The 23,076-nt window shown below is 55.8% G+C and overlaps 1 protein-coding gene across 3 annotated transcripts in view; it reads left to right on the top strand.

Moving 5' to 3' along the window:
• Window positions 1-17,583, top strand: part of PHF19 (PHD finger protein 19) — an 18,871-nt gene extending 1,288 nt beyond the window's left edge. Inside the window, exons 1-16 of one of the 3 annotated variants that reach the window (XM_040482139.1) lie at window positions 147-310; window positions 781-900; window positions 2,725-2,925; window positions 3,414-3,495; window positions 6,111-6,206; window positions 6,697-6,797; window positions 7,342-7,490; window positions 9,043-9,138; window positions 9,899-9,967; window positions 10,172-10,292; window positions 11,795-11,862; window positions 13,378-13,539; window positions 14,098-14,185; window positions 14,975-15,060; window positions 16,059-16,154; window positions 17,241-17,583. In XM_040482139.1, the coding sequence (XP_040338073.1) occupies window positions 2,740-2,925; window positions 3,414-3,495; window positions 6,111-6,206; window positions 6,697-6,797; window positions 7,342-7,490; window positions 9,043-9,138; window positions 9,899-9,967; window positions 10,172-10,292; window positions 11,795-11,862; window positions 13,378-13,539; window positions 14,098-14,185; window positions 14,975-15,060; window positions 16,059-16,154; window positions 17,241-17,583 (1,743 nt within the window). In that variant the 5' untranslated portion in view covers window positions 147-310; window positions 781-900; window positions 2,725-2,739. Of the gene's footprint in view, window positions 1-146; window positions 311-780; window positions 901-2,724; window positions 2,926-3,413; window positions 3,496-6,110; window positions 6,207-6,696; window positions 6,798-7,341; window positions 7,491-9,042; window positions 9,139-9,898; window positions 9,968-10,171; window positions 10,293-11,794; window positions 11,863-13,377; window positions 13,540-14,097; window positions 14,186-14,974; window positions 15,061-16,058; window positions 16,155-17,240 lie in introns of those variants that run through there. The other 2 variants (XM_040482137.1, XM_040482138.1) reach the window with 2 other exon arrangements.
• Window positions 17,584-23,076: the final 5,493 nt, after the last annotated feature.

The following is a 23,076-nucleotide window of genomic DNA, read 5'->3' as shown; positions in this document are numbered from 1 at the left end:
CCAATGGCGAGGCCGGCGCGGCCCCCGCTAATTACATAAGCGGGACGTCAATAATTCGCGGGAAAACGCGAAAAAGATGGCGCCCCGCGCCCGGGGGGCCCCTTCCTGAGCGCCCCGGCCCCCCCCCCCCCCCCTAGCCCCCCCTCTTCCCCGCGGCGCCCCCGCCCCGCCCCGCCCCCGCCGAGACCCCGACCCCGGCCCCACGGGCGGACACTCGGCCGGGCAGCCGCGGGCCGCGCGCAGCCGCCTCCGCCGCCGATGCGCCTGGTGGCCAGACTCCAAGTGGGACCGGCCGACACGCAGGCTCGCGGTAAGCTCAGCGGGGACTCCCCGCCACACGCTTCGCTCCCGGCACACGTCCCTCTTCTCGAAATCTCCCCGGACTGCGGCGGGCCGAGCGCCTCCGGGGGTCGGGGTGGGGGGGTTGGGGTCCCGGGGAGCCGCGCGCCTGGGGCTGTGACGGGGGCGAGCGGCGTCCGCGGGGCCGGGGAGCCCCGCCCGAGTCCCCGAGCCTTAGGGGGGCGTGGGTGACAGGTCGCTGCTCCCTAGCCCCAAATCTTGACTTTTCGCGTTCGGGGAGGGGGGTGGGGCGGGGTGGAGACCGACAGGGGCATTTGGGATTTTGCTCACGTCCGAAGTCAGGCTGCAGCAGGACTGGGACGGGGGAGGCTTGGCGTCGGAGCGACTGAAGAGAGGAGCGCTTGAACCCGAAGGGGGTACCTCTGCAAGGTTTTTTTTTTTTTTTTTTTTTCCCCCTCCTGAACACCCTTTTTTAAAAAGCCAACGGCTGCCCTGGGAGAGGCCCCGGCGCATGAATCATCCTCGCTTCCTGCCCCCGCCCGGCCCCGCGCTCCGGGTGCCGCGGATTTGAACTGGACGCCGACGGGAACCCGCAAACAGGCATTTCTTTGCAGATGGGTTTGAATCAGCCAATCACAGCCCGCGGGGGCCCGCCCCGGGAGGATGGAGGCGCGGGGAGGGGGCCGCCACCCGGGGGCCCCCGCCCGGCCAGTGGGGGCGCGGCGACCGGGCCGGCTCCCAATGGCGCGAGGGGGGAGGAAGTGTCAGTTTGTGAACCTGCCGCGGCCCGGGGCCCAGGCCCGGCGGGCGGGGACTTCGCAGCGCCTGGGAGCCAGGTGGCAGGGAGAAGGCAGGGATTCAGAGCGCTGACCCTGCCCAATGCCTGCGCTGCCCTGCTGTCCAGAAAAGGGCAGAATGGCCTGCCGTCCAGAAAAGGGCAGAATGGGTGTGTGGGGTGGAGGGGAACGTGGCCACACTATCGTCTGGGGGGCCAAGACCCCAACAGTGCCCTGCCTGCCCCATGGCCCCTGACATGCGCACGCATGTATTTCATTTCACATACACACTGACATACTGCTGCAGACATCATCAAGCCCAATCTCACGGGAGTGCACATGCACTCACACAGAAAAACACACAGAATTCTCTCCCTGTCTATAAATAATTGTAACACCAGGTGCCGGTGCCATGGCCGGGGGGAGGGGACCAGAGTAGGAGGTGCAAGGCTGTGTTTTGGCTCAGCAGGGAGTGTGTGGAAGGGCACTGAGCCAGGTGAGCCCAGAGAGGGGAGGAAGGGGCCTTGGGGAAGGCTTTCAATGCCAGCAGAAGACATGGGGGAGCCATGGAAGGTTTCTGGAAGGGAGCCTAAGAAAGGGAATTGGGGGCCCTGGGGAAGAGTCTGGTAGGAGACAGGAAAGCAGGGAGTGACCTGCACTGGGCGCTGGTGTCTCATTCCCCTTCCTAGTACCCAGCAGAAGTGAGCCTTCCGAACCAGTTACCGAATGAATGAATGAATGAATGGCCCAAGCAAAAGAGGCCTGAACCAAACTGGGCTTGGAAGAGAGGGGCCAGATGCCAGTATTCGCTAGGCTTGAAGTTGGCCGACTGTGGCAATTCACTGGTTGGAGAAGTCTAAAGATGCTCGGGTTCTGGGGACCATCAGTGGTACCATTAGCAGAAAGAAGAGAGCATCGGGGCAGTGGCACATGTCGTAGGATGGTGAGAGAGACAGGTGTGCAGAGAGTGACCAGCAATGACTTCACTGTGTGGAGCACATTTGCATCTGAGTAGAAGCATAGTGAGTTTAAATGTCCCAGAATTGGTTTTCATTAAATCACCTCATAATTGAGAACAGAAAGGGGGATTACAAAAGACACAGGTGGCCAGTCTATACCGGGTCACAAGCCAGCTAGGAATTTTCCTTCCTAGGTGACTTTCCTTGGGCCAGATCTCAGGGCAGGGGCAGAGAGGGGGGAGAGTGAAAACTTTCCGCTGCTCCCCTGGAGAAGACCCTCCACTCAGATAGCCCGTTTGCTTAAGGGAGAGAGCTTCAGGGTCCTAAGCCTGGGATTCAGGCCCCCTGGGTGCGGAGACCACTCTGTGGATGGTTGAGGGGTTCGTTGTCTTTAGAAAGCAGCATGGTATGGGTGGGAAAGAGAGGTGGGGTTTAGAATCAGCCCACCTGGTTATGAATCTCAGCTCTGCCTCTGCCCCACTGGCCACTTTCCCTTGCCAAGCCTCAGTTTCTGTGTATAATGGGAATAATAATGTCTCCCTCGCAGGGTTGTCATGAGGCTCCAGTGAGATAATAGAAGTGCCTGGCACATAGCCCGGGTTTCGTAAGTGGTAGTCTCCTTCCTTCCCCGGATGGACTTCTGGAGCAGGGGAGTGAGGAGTAAAAACCCTGTTCTCTTTCTCTTCCAGTGTCAGGGGAAGCTGATGGAGAATCGCGCTCTGGACGCAGGCGCTCGGGACTCCTATGGTGCCACCAGCCACCTCCCCAACAAGGGGGCTCTGGCAAAAGCCAAGAACAACTTCAAAGACCTGATGTCCAAGCTGACGGAGGGCCAGTATGTGCTGTGCCGCTGGACGGATGGACTGTATTACCTCGGGAAGATCAAGAGGGTAAACCTTTCCTCCCGGGCCCCAGTTCCGAGGCTCAGCCTCTCTGCTCATCCTCTGGCCTAGGCCTCCCTTCATCCCCCTCATCCTCCAAAGATGAACATGGAAGGAGCCAGAGTCTGCTCTTGCAGGTGCCGTCCTTAGGGCCAATATCATCCAACCAGGTCTTTAGGAAAGAGCTCTGCTATCCTACAGAACAGAACAAAGGCAGGTTGGAGAGGATCTCAGATGACCACCTGGCCTGTGCTGTCCTCAGCATTTCCACCAAGTTGTGGTCCCCTGGCCCCTGACCGTGCGGCTCCAGGGACTGGGCGCGCACTACCAGGAGCTGCTGTCCTCCCTCCCCTTCCAGCCCAGCTCTGCTTTCTGGAGCGCAAGGAGTGGGTGTAATCTCTCTGTCCTGCAGGGGCAGAAATGGGAGAGGAAGACCACGTCCCAGTGGCTTTTCCCCAGCCACTTTCTCACGTTACCCCTCCCTCTCCGTGCCCCAGGTCAGTAGTTCTAAGCAGAGCTGCCTGGTGACTTTTGAAGATAATTCCAAATACTGGGTCCTGTGGAAGGACATACAGCATGGTGAGTACTCCTAAGAGCCTGGGCCCCCTGCCCCGTCCCTGGCCCTCTCTCCTCCTCCACTTCCGTTTTGTCCTCCTGTCCTTCTCTCTTGCACTCCTGGCACCTGGCCTTGTCTCCCCACTCCCCACCAAGCCCACCTGAGAAGACGGTAAGGTGGCCGGTTGTGTTTTTACACGGAAAAGGGCTTCTGACATCTGTCATGCCCTTGATTACTCCCACGTCTCCCCTGTCGCAAGGGAGGCAGGAAAGGCGGAGAAGGTGGTTCGGGAAGGTGCCGGGAGAACTGGGATGGGTCTCAGGCCCGTGTCTGCTTTCTCGCTGTGCTTCACCCCCTGCTGCACGAAGCTGTGGGCCAGTCTGGGGCTAGGAACGGGGAGGGGTCCAGGCAACCCAGACGGGCACCTCTAGACGTGAGCACAGTGTGCCGCACCCCCGTGTGAGGAAACCGAGCGGAGGCAGCTCTAGCCTCGGTGGAAAGCCAGGAGCGCAGAGACGGACCGGGCAGGGTGAAGATGATCATGCCTACGCGGGGCTGGACCAGCTTCGGGGGCGAAAGGGAGCTGGGCTGGGTGCCACCCCTGCACTTGGAGAGCTGACATCTTCCTGTCTTGCCACCGCTATCCCTTCCCACGGACACGACAGACCTCGCTAAGCAGTCACGGCACTCTCATATTTCCAACGTGGAGCTCCAAGCGGAGGCTCAGTAGACCTTGGACCAAGGCTTAGCCCTGCTGCTGGCTAGCTGTGTGTCGTTGGGCAAGTGACGACACCTCTCTGAGCCTGTTTCTTCAGCTGAACAATAAGGAGATGATGAAAATACTGGACTCCCAGGGTGGTTAAGTGAGACTCCACGTAAAACTCTTAGCCCACTGCTCCGGAGTTACAGGGAGGCAGTCTCTAAAGAATTTGTTACTGTAAGAAATGATCTCAAGGAGCCTGCCAAGTAGAGGCCGCAGAACCCAGCCAGTTTGTAGAGATTCCAAACTGCCCTTTTCTCTAAGATGTTGTGGCTAATGTAGACTTGGAGGTCCTTCTCCAAGCTCCCCTCCCCCTCAATTTATAATACAGAGATCCAAAGCAATGAGGAGCTCTTCTCCCAAGTTACCCTCTTATTGAAGACCCAGAAAGCCAACAGGTGAGAAAGACCCCTCAGCAGACATTGAGTAGAAGGTCCTGCACGTGCCAGGGACCACACGTGTGCCACCGCCCCTGGGGAACAGCTTGTCTCCCCCTCCAGACGACTGTGCCTCACCGGCAGGATGGGGCCCTGTCCTTGGCTGTGCCCAAGATGAGAGCACAAGGCTGAGCAAGCCGTAGTTATCGATTACTTAAGCTTGTTGCTTTATTGGTTTATATCAGTGGCTTTACTTCCTGAAGCCAGTGCGGGCTTAGTGCAGCCCCTGCCTGGGGGCATATTGTGGGATAAGAGGCAAGAGACTGCGTGTTCATGTTCAACAAACATGTCTTGACCACGTGTTATGTGCCACACACTTTATGAGGTCCTGGCGATATCGTGAGGAGCGGCTACCATTTCTGCCCTTAACAAAACTTTTAGTTGGCTGGGGGGAACCAGACAGAAACATGTTTCAAAATGTATTAATTTATTCACGCAAACCTTTCACACATAAATACACTTATTCTTCAACAATAACCACCCCTCCCCCGCAAAAAAAAAAGCAGAGAAAAAAAGAGATGAGAAAGAACTTGTAGATTAGAAGCAGTTGAACACATTTGTGGGCACCTGGGTGGTCAGTCAGTTAAGCATCCGACTTCAGCTCAGGTCACGATCTCAGTTTGTGGGTTCGAGCCCTGCTTCGGGCTCTGTGCTGACAGTTCTGTGCAGGTTTAGATTCTGGGTCTCCCTCTCTCTCCACCCCTCCCCTGCTTGTGCTCTGTCGCTCAAAAATAAATAAATGTTAAAAAAAAAAAAGGTTAATAAAAAAAGCAGTTGAACATACTTGAACTTATTATATTTTTATATAAGAGACCGTTGGAAATGTGAATAGTCACCGAATTTGTTGGTGATAGTAAGAAACCGTTTTTAATTTTTAGGTGCAATAAAGGCACTGTAGTTATGTTTTTGTTTTTTAAAAGAACATCCTAATCTTTCAGAGATACATACTGAAATATTTTCAGAAAATGATTAGGTATCTGGGAAGTGATTCAGAGTAATACAGGAGGAGAAAGTGGGTGGGAATATAGGCAAAACAAGACTGGCTATGAGTTCTTAATTATTGGTAAGAACATGGAGTTTCATTAGAACATTCTATTATTATTAACATAAAATTTTGTTTAACAGACAAGCTAAATTAGGCAGGAGAGGCAGCGTGATATGGTCAGAAAGAACAAAGGAGTTGACGTTAAAGAGCCATGGGTTTGAATCCGACCTCTCCTACTTAACTTCTGGGACTTCTCAGAGCCTCAATTTCCCCACCTTTAGAATGAGCTAATGATAATGGGTACCTCAGAGTAGTTGAGATTCAGTGAGTTGGCCCATGGGGCCCAGCGCCACGTCCAGTAGAGGCTCAGGAACTGGAGGGTGATTTTTTTAAACTCTTCTAAGTCCTGCTAGTGAGCAGAACCTGACCCCGAGGGCCTCCCTCTCTCCCTTTCAGCTGGCGTTCCAGGGGAGGAGCCCAAGTGCAACATCTGCCTGGGGAAGACCTCAGGGCCGCTGAATGAGATCCTCATCTGTGGGAAGTGTGGCTTGGGTGAGTGTGGTGAGCAGGGCACATGGGAGGCCCCCACCCGCACTGGCCCCAAATGGCATATGCCTCGCTACTGGGATCTTAGCCGGCTTCCCGTTTCTCTTGGAGCTCCAGAGTGACAGGGGGCCAGTCCATGGGAATGAGGGCCCAGGGAAGTGACCCCTGGGGAGAGCTGGGGCTCCAGGAAAGTGAGACAAGGTATGCAGTTTGGAGCTCCCCCTAACCCAGTAGAGAGGAGGGTGGAGAGATGGGGCACAAAGGCTTAAGCCAGGTTGTTGTGCCTCCCCTACTGGGTCCCAGGCTGTCTTTTAGTTGCCTGCTTGGACGCCAACTTGGCTGCCTTGGTGAGCGTCGCCTGCCAGTGCCCTGGCAGCTGGTAGGCACCCAGCTCCTCCTAGCTGCTGCCACCCTCCCCAGCCCTGTGGCCTTTGGGCTGCCTGGCTTGGGGTCAGTGCTTCTCTGTGGGCGCTCAGCAGCCCCCTCTCTTTCTCAGGTTACCACCAGCAGTGCCACATCCCTATAGCAGGCAGTGCCGACCGGCCCCTGCTCACACCTTGGTTCTGCCGACGCTGCATCTTCGCCCTGGCTGTGCGGGTGAGCCCTCCCCCCTTGCAGCCCCTGCCTTTCCCCACGCCAGTCTGGGAGCCTGGACTCCCTGGGCTCCCACCTGACGGCAGGTCACAGAGCCTGCACTTTGGAGGCAGACAGCCCTCCTGCCACTGACCAGGGAGCGGTACGTCCTTGGCAGGGTTCCTTAGCCTCCCCAAGCCTGTTTCCTCAATGGTAAAATGGATATGGGTTGGTGCCAGGGGTAGGTGGCCCCCAATAAATGGTGCTCTACTATCAAAAGACAAAATCCATGTAAGCAGCCACCCTCAGTACCTATTGGTTATTATTGTCACCTTTCTTGCAGCGTGCGACTACTAATACTGTTGTTAATAGAGATCTTTCTGGGATGGAGAGAGCATAGATTTGGGATCGATAAGAAAAAGCTTCTTGCGTTTCTGACAACGTTGGAATAATTGCGGGTCCCCGAGTCAGCGTTTCCCCCGTGCTGGCCGCACTCAGACCTGTGTGGCCGCGCCCCCCACCCCCCACCGGGACCCCGCCGCTGAGCCGGACCCTCATCTCCCCGCAGAAAGGCGGCGCGCTGAAGAAGGGCGCCATCGCCAGGACGCTGCAGGCCGTGAAGATGGTGCTGTCCTACCAGCCGGAAGAGCTCGAGTGGGACTCGCCCCACCGCACCAACCAGCAGCAGTGCTACTGCTACTGCGGCGGGCCCGGAGAGTAAGGCCGCGGGGGCGGGGCCTCCGGGGGCGGGGAGGTGGGCGGGGGCTCCGCGGAGGGGCGGGGCCCGAGGGAGCGAGGCTGGAGCTCAGGCTGTGTGGCTCCAGGAAGGGAAGGAAGTGTGGAAGCGCGGCTAAGAGCCTAGCCCCAAGTGTCCAGATCCTCCCAGCCCCTTGGGGCTGTGTGCAGCTCCTGAGTGCAGTCCTCATCGCAGTTTTCCCGCTATACGGTGTGGTGGACAGGGTGCGATTAGATCAATTCACATAAAGGCTCATGCAGTGCCTGTTACTTGGAAGGCACTTAATAAATGTTAGCTGTTACTGCTGGCGCATGGAATTGAAGGTAAACCTTGCTCTTGTCCGAGCCAATGAAACAGGCTGCCGGTGAGGCATTAAAGTGCTTTGGCCTGGAAGTGTGCAAGCAGGGGTAGGGGGTCATATGTCAGGGATGCTGTGGACGGGATTCTTGCCCTGACTATAGGACAGGAGTCTTTGATTGATTCTTCCTTGCCAGCCTGGGCCTCCCTGTAGCCATGGGGGGTTGAGCCTGCTCTCTTGGCCTGACTGCACCAGACCTTGTGGCAGGAACCACAGAAGTGACAGATGGGGTCTCTGCCCTCAGGACATATCCGTATGGGATGCCCTAAAGTCCTGAATCTTAGCCCCTAGCTCTGTTGACAACCAGTAGGTATCTGGAGGCTGGGCTTATCCAGCCTAGCAGGCCAAGGGATTAATTACCTTGGCCCCATCAACTTCCCTGGGTGTGGGGAGGTCTATAGGATAACAGAGGAAGAAATGCTTATAGAGACCTTAACAGAATTGAGGCAGTGGTTCTTAGTGCATCTCCCGTTCCCCCCCCCCCCCCCCCCCGCAAAAGATTGAGTAGGTCTGGAGTGAGCCAAGGAATCCTCGTATTTTAACCTGGACCCCAGGTGATTCTGATGTTCACGGTCCATGGACCGCACCTGACAAGTTATGAATGAAGCATCGGTTGTCAGTGAGGAAATACCACTTTGCTCTTTGTTCATATTCAGTGCATAGTTGTTGAATGGCCATGACAGGGTAGATACAGTACTGGGTGAGAAAAACCAGACATGGTGCTGCCCATGGAGCTTACAGGAGCCATTATATTCTTGCCAAGTCTCTAGGGCAGACCTTCCCATTGCGGTAGTTTTTGAGAAGCTGTGTGTGGGGCCCAGTCCAGAGATGGGGGCTCCAACTGTGTCATGAGGAGGGCAGGCTTTGAAGTTAGGGAGGCCAGGGTTTGAATCACCATCCACCATTTGCTTCCTGAGTGACCTTGAGCAAGCCATTTAAGCTCGAAGTCTATAAAATTAGGGCAGTGGCCCATCTTTTACCAGAGGGTGAGATCAAACAATATAGCATATGCCTGCTCCCTGGACCTCCCCCTGGCCCAGCCTAAGTGCTCGGTAACTGTGAGTTCTCTTCCTTTTCCCCCGGTGGAGTGCAAGTTTGTGTTGGGAGAGGTTGCGGAGGCTGATGCCTGGCTAGCAGTGTGGGCCTGGCTGACCCTGGCTCCTCTGGCTCTCCAGATGGTACCTGCGGATGCTGCAGTGTTACCGGTGCAGGCAGTGGTTCCACGAGGCCTGCACCCAGTGCCTCAATGAGCCCATGATGTTCGGAGACCGGTAGGTGCTAATCTGATCCACTTCAGCCTTGAGGGGACAGGGGACAGCGGTGGCGGTGGCTCTTTCAGACTGCCTGCCAGGCCCTACGCAGGTGGGGGTCTTTGAGGTGGGCGCCTGTCCATGGGAGGCAGCTCAGGGTGAGGGAGGCCTTCTCAGTAGAGGGCTGTGCCGGACCACAGCCCCAGTTGCCATTGACTTGTCGGGGACCTTAGACAAAGCCCCACCTCCCCTAAGCCCCAGTCCCTTCCTGAGTCTGGGCGGAGGGGGAGGGATGCAGGAGGCCCTGCCTCACCCCTACCCAGGCTACTAGAGGAGCCACTGGGAGCTGGATGATTGATCTGACTTCTAATGAATGGGGCTAAGCTAACAGAAGGCTTCTGTGTGTCACACCAGATATTGCGTGTCTTGGTGTGTCAGGATTGTGATTGCGTGTGTGTGCACGTGGGTGTGTGTGTGTGTGTGTCTCAGAGGGGAAGAGGGTGCCCACTGCAGCCCAGCCTAGCTCAGCTGGCTCTGAACTCAGCCACACTCTGGGATAACGGCGTTTGGGAAAGAGTTTGGCATAGGGGAAGGTTGGGAAGTATTGTGTGGTCTGTGTCCTGCCCCGTCCTAGCCGCCGCCTCCTGCAGGGACCACTAGTCGTTGGAACGAGGACAGCACTCACTGTGGGAAGGCCGGTGGGGAGCAAGGGTGGGCGAGGGCTGGGCTAGGGTGGGGTGTCAGCCCCTGCCACCACAGGCCTCTCTCCACCTTCCTCCAGGTTCTACCTGTTCTTCTGCTCCGTGTGTAACCAGGGCCCGGAGTACATCGAGCGGCTGCCCCTGCGATGGTGAGACGGGGGGGCTCGCTCGGCCAGGCCCACCCCTGTCCCCTCCCAGCTGCTCCGCTCCCACCTCCCTCCGGGAACAATTCCATTTCCAGCCACCAGGTCCCAGCCTTGCCCCTGCCCTTCAGCCTGGGCCCCGGAGGCTCCAGCCCGGGCTGGGCAGGCTGCCGCCTCACCCCAGCCCCACCTACTCACCCCCTTGCCCAGGGTGGATGTGGTTCACCTGGCCCTCTACAACCTGGGGGTGCAGAGCAAGAAGAAGTACTTTGACTTTGAGGAGATTCTGGCCTTTGTCAACCACCACTGGGAGCTCCTGCAGCTTGGCAAGGTATGCAGGGCCACGGGAAGGCAGAACGGCCAGAGTTCGTTCCACAGTGGGCTTACCGAGGTCCAGAGAGGTGAGAGGCTTGCCCAGGGTCACACAGTGCAGGACTGGTGTCGGGGTCTCTTGAGGACTCACCCTTCGGCAGCACCACCTGCCTGCAAGGGCTGTTGGCTGGGAGAAAGACCTAGAGCCTTGCAGCTGCCACATCCCCTGGTCCAAGCCTCTGAGCCCTTGCCCTGTGAGGGGCTTCCTTGACCCGGGTTTTGGCAGCGGGCGGATTGGGGCCACCCTGACTCAGCAGCAGGGGGCCGGGGGTGGATCTGGCTGCAACAGGGCTCCCTACAGAGATGTTGGACCTGCTCCAGATTACCTGGCTGTAGTGGAAATTGAAGTGGGCCTGCCCTCTGCTGATCTTACTCTGAATAGCAGAAGTGGTCAGCGGGAGCCTGCGAGCCTGGGAGCCTGGGAGCTGGGCAGTAAAGTAACAAACCACAGACTTTCAGGAGGTCAGAGGTGGCCAGCACAGCTTTGGAGCTGAGCCAGGATTGGAGCCAGGGCATCCCAACCTCTCTCATGGTGGGGCCATGCCCGTTTTTCCCGCACAGCAGCCTTAAGAGTCCTCTCTACCAATCCAGAGTGGGGCATATTCTCTACTGACTGCCAGAAATCTTTCTTTGATGAGACAGGAATTTACCAAAAACAATTTTTTTTAAAAAGGATGACCCTTTATGCTTTGCAAAAGCTTTTCGTATAACAACATCTTCATTTATGGTGTTTGATAATTTATAAAAGCCATACGTGTTGTAAAGCCTTAAAAGACAGATAGAGCTGGTGTTTTTAATAACTTTTTTTCTGATATATAAAAAGAACATACATGTTCCTGATAGAAAAATTGTCAAATGCCAAAAAGCATAAGGAAGTAGACTTTAAAACGTCACCTACCCAGCACACCACACAGAAACAACTGCTACTAATGTATTCCATCCTTTCTTCTGTGTCTGTTTTTCCTTTTTCCTTGGCTTAGGTTATACAGTAAGTAAAATTTTAAATCATCTTTTTTTTTCAATTCATATTATATCATAAATACGTTTCCATATTCCAGAAAGAGTTTTCAGCAACATTTTTAATGGTTTCCTTGGTTTCTAGCATGGTTTACTTAGTGCTTTCCTTCCTGTTGGGCAGGTAGTTTCTTGCCCACGTTTCATATTTGCCCGTCATTAGGACCGACGCTGCAGTGACCATTTTTGTACTTAAAGCTTTGTGTTTCACGTTAGATCTCTGTGATAGATCCCACGGCGTGGCATTACTGGGTCAAGGGCATGGGCATTTTTAAAGCTCCTGATACATCTAGGACGGGAGTTACTCCAGAGGGAGAAGTGAGCTCAGAGAGGTGAAAAGATTTGGACTCCTGGAGGAAATCAGGGTCCTCACCCGGAGATTGCAGGGAGGGGACAGGGGCCCCCATGTGCCTGGGTCTGACTATCCTGCTGGCTGCTCTCCCTCAGCTCACCAGCACCCCCGTGACGGACCGAGGACCGCATCTCCTCAATGCGCTCAACAGTTACAAAAGCCGGTGCGTGCTGGGAAGGGAGCGCGTGCATGGGCCCTCCCCCCCCCCCCCAACAGGTGGGATTGGGTGTAAAGCATCTTCCGGCCTCGTGGTCTTTGCTCAGCCTGTGCTCCAGCCTGGGTGTCCTGCCCCTCCTCTTTGACTAGATGATTCCTACCCATTCTTCAAGATCCAGGGAGCACTCCACCTCTTTTGTGATGCCTCCCCTGAGCACTCCAGTGACCTGATGCATTTTGGCCCTGGGCTCGGCTCCACAGGGGGTACACCCCTGATCTCTGAGGGCCCGTCCTGCTCTGGCCATCTGTGGTTCTGGGCCAGGCACTGAAGGTTCCATTCATCGTCTCTTGGGTGGGCCACAGCCTCCTAGCTTGTCCCCAGCACCATGTTTTCCCCTCCAGACTTCTGACTCCTCAGAACCTACATCTGGCACATCCCTTGCTACTCCTGCACAGAATGCCCAGGCTCCTGAGCACGGCATTCAAGGCCTCTTATGATGAGACTCTGCCCACTCCTTCTGCCACTGATTCTTTGCTTTATTCTGGGTGTCAGCCATTCTGAATGCACTGCTCTCCCACTCAGTGCTTTTGCTCAGATCCCTCTGTTTGACTAGGATGCTCTTCCATCCATTTCACTCATTTGTTCCGTGAACAACTGTATGTTTTTTTAAACGTGTATTTGTTTTCGAGAGAGGGAGAGAGGGAGAGAAGGAGGGGCAGAGAAAGAGGGAGAGAGAGAACCCCAAGCAGCCTCCACACTCAGCACAGAGCCCTACTCAGGGCTCGAACTCATGAACCGTGAGATGACAACCTGAGCCGAAACCAAGAGTTGGACCCTTAACCGACTGAGCCCCCCAGCCGCCCCCAGGAACAACTGTTTATTGAACTGCTACTCTGCGTCAGCCCTTTGTGGATGCTGAGGACACAGGGAGGAATAGGACATGGTCCCTGCTTCTGTGAAACCTCTCCAGACATCGCTAGACAGAATTAGCCACTCTATTTTCCTTCTGTCTTCTCACTATTCTTGAGTAGTGGGGCTTCCTGCCCTCCCTGTAGATAGTCTCTTGAGGGGGAGGACTGTCTGAGTCACCTCTTCACCTCATGGCAGCTCGGCTAGTGTTGGAAGGATGAGGGAAGTACCTGGAGGTGTTTCCAGTCTCCCTGGGGAGACCAGAGAACAGAATGGTGCAGGATCCAGTGTCTTGGCCATAGCAGTTCCACTGAAAGCTGGAACTTCCGATAGAAGGTGACCTTGGGGCTGGCTGAGGGAGAGGAGGAGCAGCAGGAACCACAGACATGCAAGAGGAAGGACGGGGGGGACCACCAGCCACATCCCCAGCCACCACCTGGGACCCCTGGTCCCATAGGCCTTGAGGAATCAGCATCTCCATGGGCAACTCTGGATTTCAGTTCTGGGTCCAGGGAGACAGAGAGTAATTTTAATGCTTGACTCTCCTCCCCAGGAGGATGGACCGACAGACTCCAGAGCTTTCTCCTCCCCCTGTCCACCCCCTCCCCCCAGGTTCCTCTGTGGCAAGGAGATCAAGAAGAAGAAATGCATCTTCCGCCTGCGCATCCGGGTCCCGCCCAACCCGCCAGGGAAGCTGCTGCCCGACAAGGGCCTGGTGCCCACTGAGAGCGTGGCCTCCTCTGAGCTGCGTAAGAGAGGAAAGAGCAAGCCTGGGTCAGTGCCTGGGGACCGAGCTCGGGGTCTCCGCTGCTCCCGGCTCCAGCCCCAGCCTATGTGCTGTGCGGTGGGCCCAGAGACCACAGTGACATCCAAGCGAGCAGGGAAGAACTCCACCTGGTTAGGCCCAGCTGGAGGCACCCTGAGAGGGCCAGTCAGCGGCTGGACTTGATCCCCCATCTGGGATTTCTTCCACCGCGGCCCCTATTGCCTTGCTTGGAGGGAAAGGCAGATTGTGAGGCCCCGTCTTGCCGGGTTAGAGCTGAGGCAGAGAGGGAAGAGGAAGCGAGAGTGTGTACGGGGTCCCTAGCTCTCCTGGCCAAGCTGAGCCCCTCATCCTGGGCGCCCAGGGCAGAACATCCTTCCTCTTTTCTGCCCACCACACCCCCCTCTGCACCCTCCTACACCTGCCGCCTGGAGGATGTGCCCTCCCCAGACAGCCCTGTGAAGGAGCGCCTGTCCCTACCCGCCCTGCTGTGACCCCAGCCCTGCCTCTCCTTCCTCCGGGCCTTCAGGCTCTGACCCAGCCACCCTCTCCCCTTTCTGTCTCCACAGTTTGTTGCCTCACGAATTCCAGCAGCAGAAAAGGCGAGTTTATAGAAGAAAAAGATCAAAGTTTTTGCTGGAAGATGCTATTCCCAGTGTTAGTTTCTTGTTTTCTTGCTCTCCACGTTCACACACAGGGTCAGCACATTAATTAGGGATTCCTCTGCAGGAAACTAAGCACCCCAGGCCCCAGGGACTCTCCCACATCCCTTAAAGGAGAAGCCAGTTCCTTCTGCAGCAAAACAAGCAAAAACCAGGCACTTTGAGACCACCGCTTTCTCTCCCTACACTCTCCCACGACTGCTTTCTCTCCCCAAACTCTCCTGAGAAGCCAAAGGGGGCGGGGCAGGGTAGGTAATATCCTCACCTCCACAGTCCAGTGGGGACACTGAGTGCCAGGGAGGGACAGTGACTTTCCTGAGGTCACACCTCAGCCAGTGGCAGAGCCCAGCCTAGACCCAGGGCTCCGGAGCAGTCTTTCCTTGGCCCCGCATCCTTGCTGCAGCCCTCCCTGGAGGACGAATACTAGCGATGCTCACACCTCCCTGTCACCTGACAGCGAGCAAGTTGCTTTTACAGCCAACATCTCATTCTTCTGTGCTTCCCAACACCTCTACCAGGGAAGCACGGCAGGTGTCGCTGGCCACCTTTTGCGGTTCAGGTAACTGCGGCCCAGAGTTGGGAAGGCCATGTGCTCAGCTAGGGACAGGGCTAGAAACGGTCTGATGTGGCTCCCTGGTCAGAAAGAATAAAGAGCGAGTGACGAGTCTAACCCCTGGGAGGCCCAGCCCTCAGAAACCCTGTGTGGCCCTCAGCAGAGAGGGTGCTGTGGGGGGCGGGTCTGATGCTCACTGACCCATCTTCCTGCTCCTTCCTGTGTCCACAGAGTGACTTTACCTCAGCCTGGAGCACCAACCACCACCTGGCCAGCATATTTGACTTCTCGCTGGACGAAATTCAGAGTTTAAAAAGGTACCAACGAGGGACCCGGCAGAGAGGGCTGTTCTGGAGCGTGGGGTAGAGGCAAGCAGTGAGACCTCCATTCCCTGGCAATGAAGGAAGGCTCTGGAAGGGGCAAATGAGAGAGCCTTTTGAGGGAGTGGAAGGTCCCTTGGGTCATTCTAGTTAAAAGGGTCCACGCTGCATGAGGCCTACTGACTAGGCTGCCTGACGGGTCTTCCCATGATAGAACTTTCAGCACGACATCCTCCTGCTGTAGGTGTGCGGGGCTCCCCGGGACAGCTCCCCAGAGCAGGGTCAAAGGCCGCCTCGCCTGGGCCCTCCCTACCTGTCCAGCCCCTGTCCTGCTTCTCCCTGCCCTCACACCATATACCAGAATTGCTTTGGCCACCCTGCATTCCCGTTCCTCCAGGGAGCCTTCCCTGGCCCTCCCCAGGCTGTGTTGGGTGCTCCTGTCTGTGTATCCCCATAGCTCCTCATGCTCAGTACACCCACGGGGAGGGGACACACAGCCCACTGTTCTGTTTCTGGAAGTGTCAAAGGCCAGCTGGTGCTTCCTGAAGGAGAGGAAGGGCTTCAGTCAGGCCTGGGCTGCGGCCCCTACGTACCAATTACTGACTGCGGCGTCAGGGTCCTCCAGCCTCTCTGCACCTCCCACCTGTTTCCGCGTGGTTGTTAGGAGGCTCGAACGGGTGCTGGAAATGAAAGCCCTTTGGGTCTATATAGCACCCAGGTGGCGGTGGCCAGGCTCCTTAGTGCACCTCTCGCCACGGGGGCGGGTGTGGGGGGAGGCTTCCTCTAGTGTCCCGAGGCTCCTCGGGCTCTGGAGGCCGCTGCGTAGGAGATGGACAGGCCGAGGAGCAGCCCCTGCAGGCACGGTGGTGGGAAGCGCGGTGGAGGGAAGGCGGGCCTTCGCTGGGCCAGGGGAAGGGGGCGGCGCTCAGGGCCGACCGGAGGGTCCCAAGGGGTGCCGAGGGCCGGCGGCAGGCTCACCCTCTCCCCCCTCGCAGCGCCAGCTCGGGCCAGACCTTCTTCTCCGACGTGGACTCCACGGACGCCGCCAGCACTTCCGGTTCGGCTTCCACCAGCCTCTCCTATGACTCCAGGTGAGCTTCCCACAGGATGGACCCTGTCCGTCGTCCCCCTGCCGCCTCGCCTCCCCCTGGTGCCACGTGGCCCACTCTGTGTGCTGGGGTGTCAAGCTTGGGGCCCGGGACCATCTGGTTCTGATGTGGGCCTTCAGGTGGCTCTTCATCAGCTGCAGGTTATGTGACACTTGTTGCCGAGCAGTTTCGGTTCTAGGGCTCTACCTGCCATGATTTTGCCCGTCTCTACCCCTGACTACAGGGTCCCCTGCTTCCTGGCTGTCTAAATCTGGTGTCTGTCTTCTGGGTCACTAAGGAAAAGAGCCACTGATTTGGAAGCCTGAGGGAGGGGAAGATGGCATCCTGCAGGGTCTGGGGTCTGGGAGCAGGGACAGAAGCGCCTGGAGACCTAGCCAAGGGTGCAGCCTGTGTGGCAGTAGCTGGTGCTCGGCAGCACGGGAGGCTCCTGTGACTGTATGTGAGGACTCTTGTGCCTTGGCGTCTATCAGAGCATCTCTAGTTGTCGGTCTCCTTTGCTGCCTCTGGATTTGTAGTTATTTCCTCTCGTTTCTTTGGTTCTCACAAGCTCCCCGGGGCTTGGCTTCTAAGCATCTGTGAACACATGCCTCTTCTTCTGTGTTTCCCCACCACCTCTGTCTCTTCATCTGTGTGTGTGTGTCACCCACGTACATCTGTCTGTCTGCAATCCAGGACTCTGGGTATGAGGCCCGTCAGTCCCTCCCTCCCATCCCCCACCCCCTCCGACTCCCCAGGGAAGGGCCTCCGCGGTGCAGGTGCAGGCGAGGCCTCCGCGTGGCACTCGGGAGGCGCAGGGTGGCGCCCCTCCGCAGTGCTGAGGTCCTACGTGGAGAGTGTGCACTTTTAGAGCCGGACACACCCGGGTTTGAATGCCTGGCTCAGCCACTCGCCCGCTGGTGGCTTCTCCTGTTCGGCCTCCTTGGGACCGTGGTGAGGACGGTGGTGAGATGCTGCAGCCCCCTGGGGCCCGGCCCGGTGCCTGGCGCCCGGGAGGGGCCTCAGGGAGAGGGGCTGGTCAGCATCGTTCCACCCCGTTCCCGCCGTCTTCCTCCCCCCACCCTGACGCAGACGGACAGTGGGCAGCCGCAAGAGGAAGCTGGCGGCCAAAGCGTACGTGCCCCTGCGGGCAAAACGGCGGGCAGCCGAGCCGGGTGGACGCTGCCCCTCAGACAGCAGCGCGGAAGGGGCTTTGGGCCCCGAGCGGCCGGACGAGGGCGTCGACAGCCACACCTTCGAGAGCATCAGTGAGGATGACTCATCCCTGTCCCACCTGAAGTCCTCCATCACCAACTACTTTGGCGCGGCCGGGCGGCTAGCCTGTGGGGAGAAGTACCAGGTGCTGGCCAGGAGGGTCACGCCCGAGGGCAAGGTCCAGTACCTGGTGGAGTGGGAAGGGACCACCCCTTACTGACAAGCCCCAGGGGACGCCGGCAGCCCGTTCTCTCCAGGCCCGGGCAGGGGAAGAAAGCCAGACAGCTGCGAGTGCCTGTGGCCGAAAGGCCCTCCCGCCTGCCTGCCAGGCCCAGGCCGGCGCCTCTCTGCGTGCCTGTTCCGCTCTTGGGCCTCGTCAGGCTCGCCACCCCTTTGCCTGTGTGTCTAAGGTCCCACTGGCTGTCACTCAGTGTCTTCACACTCTCCCTCCAACCGTTTACCTGTAACTGAATGTGTGTCCCCGTGGCGCTAGGACCCTTCTCCCAGAGGCCCGAGTCTTTCTCTTCGTCCCATTATGTCCCTTTACCTCTCTCCTACCCTGTTTGGGGGGGGGGGTGTTTACACACCTACGCACACATGGCTGTCCCCGTACCGGATGTCCTTCACAGCTGACCCGTGGGCAGCCGGTCGTCCCAGGGACCACGGTGTGCAAACGGGAACCTTCGAGCATGGCTGAAGGTGAAGAGGACGCCCCTCCGAGCTTTTCCCTCCCCCCTCTGCTGCCCCTCCATGCTGTGAGAGTGGGAGGCTGCCTCTGCCGGTGAGGCAGAGACCCCGGGGCTCTCGGGATCCCAGGAGCCAAGAGTCTGGGTCTCTGCCTCAAGGCACCAACACCAGAGCCCGGTTAGTATGGCTGCAGGTGTCGGCAGGTGTCGAGGTCCCAGAGCTGGTCCTTTCTCTGGCCCCGCCCCTCATCGTTGCCGAGGTCCTGGCCTCAAAAACTTGCGAGACAGGAAGGGGGAGGAAAGGAGACCTCAGGCTGTCTCCTGTGCCTGCCACCCCCAGACCCACCTCACACCCAGCCGAGCGATACCCACCCTCACAGAAGCTGCCATCCACACGTGCGCTTTCACCCTCGCGGCCTACACACCACCCGCACGCACACACGCGCACCCCGCTCCCTCCGGTGCCAGCCTGGCTCCTGCCCTCTGCTCTCCCGTGGCCCTCTTCAGGGGCCCTGTGCTGCAACTAACTGTGAAAGTCCAGCTCCGGCCCCTTCGTCCTGCCCATGAACTAGCTAGGACCCCACAGGGAGGCGTGGAGGGCGCACACCCTCTTCCTCACCCCCTGCCGCACCCTGAGACTGACAATCACTTTTTGGGACAGGTTGGGACTTTTAAAAGGCTTGTGTTGTTCAGTCCCCCCAAAGGGAAGCGGGGGTATAAGTAGAATTCTTAGAACTGACATTACAACTCATACCATCTGGAGGGAAACCAAAAATGAGAAGGGGAGGGGACCCCTCATTTTTGCTGCTTCCAGAGATATTAGAAACTGACCCACTTGATTGGAAAGTAGGAAGAAGTGCCTTGACTAGGGCAGGGGGTGGACCAGATGGGGACCAGCCTTGCCAACTGCCACCGTGGCCTCCAGCCTGGCTGAGTTCTGCAGGCTGCCAGCTGCAAGGCGAAAGTGGGTGAACGAAGGGGCGGCAGTGGGGGCAGCGGGCCTGGGGAGCTGGTTTTTCCGTGGCTGTGCCCAGCCCTCCCCAGCTGTGCGCATCATGGAGTCCCTGAGATTGTTCAGACGCCCCTTGCCTTAAACCTCAGCTCCTATAGTGCCTTTCACACGGGACCTCACCTCCTGCACGTGGCCCACCCACTCCCCTCTGCTTCCCCAGCAGGACCCAGGCAGGGAACAGCTGGGGTTGGGCCCAGTTCTCTCCCTTCTCAGCCCCACAGCTGCTGCCACGGAAGCCCCCCCGCTGGGGCCAGATGGAAGGGGAGCCGAGAAGCCAGCCCCAGCCTAGCAGGGGTGTGGGACCCGGCATCCAGTCTGTGGCTTCCTGCCTGGCTTCGGCTTTCTAGGTCTGGGAAAGCACTGGATGAGCAAGGCCTGCCACAGTGCACCTGTACCTTCTCTACTCAAGCTCCAGAGAGACTCTGGGCCGGAAGAGGGGAGGGGGTGTCTTCCTCACTTGGGAAGTCAGCATAAGGCCTGGGAAGGCCACCCTGGCTCCACACCCCAGCATTTCATTCATAGCAGATAATAGCTGCATTACTGCCAACTGACCTTATAATAACCCTGTGCACCTTTGAAAAGATTTATGGTTTTGAATTGCTGCTTTTAATAACATTTGTTATATTAAAGTTATAATTAATATGTGTGATTTATAATTTAAAAGCTCCCTTTGAAAAATTAACTATCTTCTCCCTGGTGAATGAACCGTCTATCAGCTGTTGGGTACCGGGAGGAATGGTCTGGTTTCTGGTCTTGGTTTCCTGGAAACTGAGGAGGCATGACAGGACTCCATCTGGCCACCTGCCACTCCTACCCCTCCCTCCCACATTCTCCCCACAATATTCTCACCTTTACCACCAACAGGATGTGGAACTTTTTTTCTACTGTGAGTACCTGATCCATGGGGGCAACAAACAGCTGAGGGCCATGAAGTAAAAGATGGGGAATGACCTCAAACTGACCTTATTAAAATAGTTAACGTACAGCCGCTCTAAAACTACTTAATGCACGCAGTCACACAATCCGAGAAATCAGGTGTTTATGGCCTATGCCACTCCAAGCAGGTGCCTTTGCTTTCCTCACCCTCCAGATGCCAGCAATAGTCCCTGCCGAGTTTAGCTCCCAGGTGTTTGGAGGAAACCCTTCTACGTATACGTGTGATGTGATGGGTTATTACTTTAAACTTGTCTAAATTTGGGACAGTTGGAAGAGAGAAAAATAGGCATGAAGGGATAAGAAAAAAATCAGCTATAGGGAGGTTCAGGTCATTGGTTCAAATGGATTCTGCAATTGCAGGGACAAAGTGTAGCCTGTTAATCACCCTGAATGTTCATGTCTGCACTTAAAAAAATTCATTAACCGTCGCTCCCACTTGTTTCTACCATGGTTTCTGGTTCAGCCTTTTAGCTGCCCTTGGAACAAAACCACAGCTGAAGCCAGGGTGTAAGGGGGTGGGATTATTCTTTGGGCTGCCAGCAATGTGATGGAATGAAAAGTGAATGGTCTGAGGGGTCAAGAGACCTGGGTTCTAGTCCAAGTTCCAAAGTGAACAGCTATATAGACCTCCTGAAAACAACGGTCCTGCCCAGGCTGGAGAGTGCCTGGTTCTTCGTAGTCTAGGTTACTGATTACAAATTTACAACAAATATTTACTTTGGGATTTAGGAGCAAGAAATTAGAATTCTCAGAAATTCTCTAAATCACAAGTTATTCTTGAAATACTTGAAACATTCCCCCCCCCCCCATTATCATAGATATCTGAAAAAAATTTAACAGGAATATTAAGCTTAGCAGTAACTACAAAGAACTGTAGCCTATAGGGAATATTTAGACACTGGAAACCTCCAGGGAACATTACTGGCTAGTATTCAAATAACATTCAAATATCCTAGCAAGGTTAATACATGGAATCACGTGTCAAAATTGCTAAATTAAAATTTATTTTGCTTCCAAAGCTTATTTCTTCAAACAAAGCTCATAGGATTTGTATAAAGTATATCATGTGTATTAACTTATTTGTACAAATAACTCAGTTTGCAGCAGATAGGGCTCGACAGACACACCTGGAACATGGCAACAATCGCAAGATTCATTGGTGGGTAACCATTTCTCTCCTGCCCTGGGTCCCTCCACCCTCAACTCCGTGTGTTGGTATTTCTTGCTCTGTTTTGATTTGATAAAGATAGATTCCTTCAAACCAGTTAACATCTTTATGCTTTTAAGCGTTAGTATTCACAGATAATTTTAGTATTGTTTTTCATTTCCTCAAGTGATTTTTTTGGGGATTCTGGATTCAAAAAACATACCTTTCCTGAGAAATGCTGGGAAGGAATTCCTGCATGGAGCCACTCATCTAGGTCCTATCCCAGGTCCACAGGATGACTCAGGGGGCAGGGTGGGGGGCAGTGTGGTCTACGGTAAGTAAGCTGGGAGTCACACAGACCTGCAGAATCACTGAACTCCTGTAGTCCTGTGCCCTGATGTGCAGAACAAAGATACTGTCACCAGGCTCTGGATCTGTGGGGACAAGTAAACACTGCAGTACATTTTCAAGTGCCAGACCGATTACTGTATACATGTTTTCAGAACGACTCACCCTTCCTTTAGAGTTGGCTACAGTAGGCTCTCTGGGCGTTTGGCCTACAAAAGGGTATGTCCAACCTCTGAAAGAGGCAGTAAGAGCATCAGATCTAGAATCAGACTTGGGTTCAGAGTCTAGCTCTGCCACTTATGTTAGGTGTCATGCTCCCTGATCTCAGGATTCTTCTGCAGGCTGCGGAGAACACTCAGTTAAAACCAGCAGAGAGGGGCGCCTGGGTGGCGCAGTCGGTTAAGCGTCCGACTTCAGCCAGGTCACGATCTCGCTGTCCGTGAGTTTGAGCCCCGCGTCGGGCTCTGGGCTGATGGCTCAGAGCCTGGAGCCTGTTTCCGATTCTGTGTCTCCCTCTCTCTCTGCCCCTCCCCCGTTCATGCTCTGTCTCTCTCTGTCCCAAAAATAAATAAACGTTGAAAAAAAAAATTAAAAAAAAAAAAAAACCAGCAGAGAGCTGGTATTTTGTTCTCTCCCATTTCCTGTAGGTAACTATGCCACTGAGGCAAAGGAAGTCCACGAAGAAAGCTTTCTGTGCACAGTCAGCATCGAAAATGACCCAATGAAGGCCAGAGATAGGAAAATCTCCTTTGGAATTAGTCCCACTTTAGGGAAGGTCAAGGAAAAGCAGCTGGATTTTGCCAGTTCCATAAGTTAGAAAGTAACTGGGCTATAGAGAAAGCTTTATTCAAATCCTTGAAACATCAATTTGGGAAATATTTGCCAAACCCTGTGCAAGAGATCAAATTGATTCAGACGTACTCTTGACCTCGAGCAGCTCACAATCTAGAAATAGGAGGCTGGCTGTAATGCACAAGGATAATAGGAACACTGAGGCCGGAGAGATTCCTTCCAACCCAGAGGGAGCCTGCCTTGTAAAGGAGCAGCCAGGTTTCCCAGGTGTTCGTGGAAAAGGGCACTCCAGGTGGAGGGGATGTCCGGAACGCAGGAATAACTTCACATAGCATACTGGAGCCATCCACTTGCCACAGTGGGCAAGGAGAGGTGGGCGGTGGAGATGGGAAAAGCGAGTTGAGGCAAGGTTATGAAGGGCCTTGAAAGGCAGACCAACAGACTGGGCTCTAACCTGAAAGCAACAGAGGCAGTCCGTCTGGGGTCCCCAAAGCGTTTTCAGCAGGGTTTACTTCACACCAGATTTTGCTGTGTATCAGAAACATCTGTTGTAGGGGGCACCTGGGTGGCTCAGTCGGTTAAGCATCCAACTTCAGCTCAGGTCATGATCTCGTGGTCCAGGAGTTCAAGCCCCGCATCGGGCTCTGTGCTGACAGCTCAGAGCCTGGACCCTGCTTCGGATTCTGTGTCTCCCTCTCTCTCTGTCCCCTCCCCCGTCACGCTCTGTCTCTCTCTCTCTCTCAAAAATAAACATTTAAAAAAATTAAAAAGAAACATCTGTTGTAAAAAGGG

This window comes from Herpailurus yagouaroundi, unplaced genomic scaffold (genome assembly GCF_014898765.1).
Source record: "Herpailurus yagouaroundi ecotype Mexico unplaced genomic scaffold, PumYag 160, whole genome shotgun sequence".
NCBI classification, from domain to species: Eukaryota; Metazoa; Chordata; class Mammalia; order Carnivora; family Felidae; genus Herpailurus; species Herpailurus yagouaroundi.
Note: the sequence above shows the minus strand (reverse complement) of the source record. Positions and strands in the feature narration are given on the sequence as shown.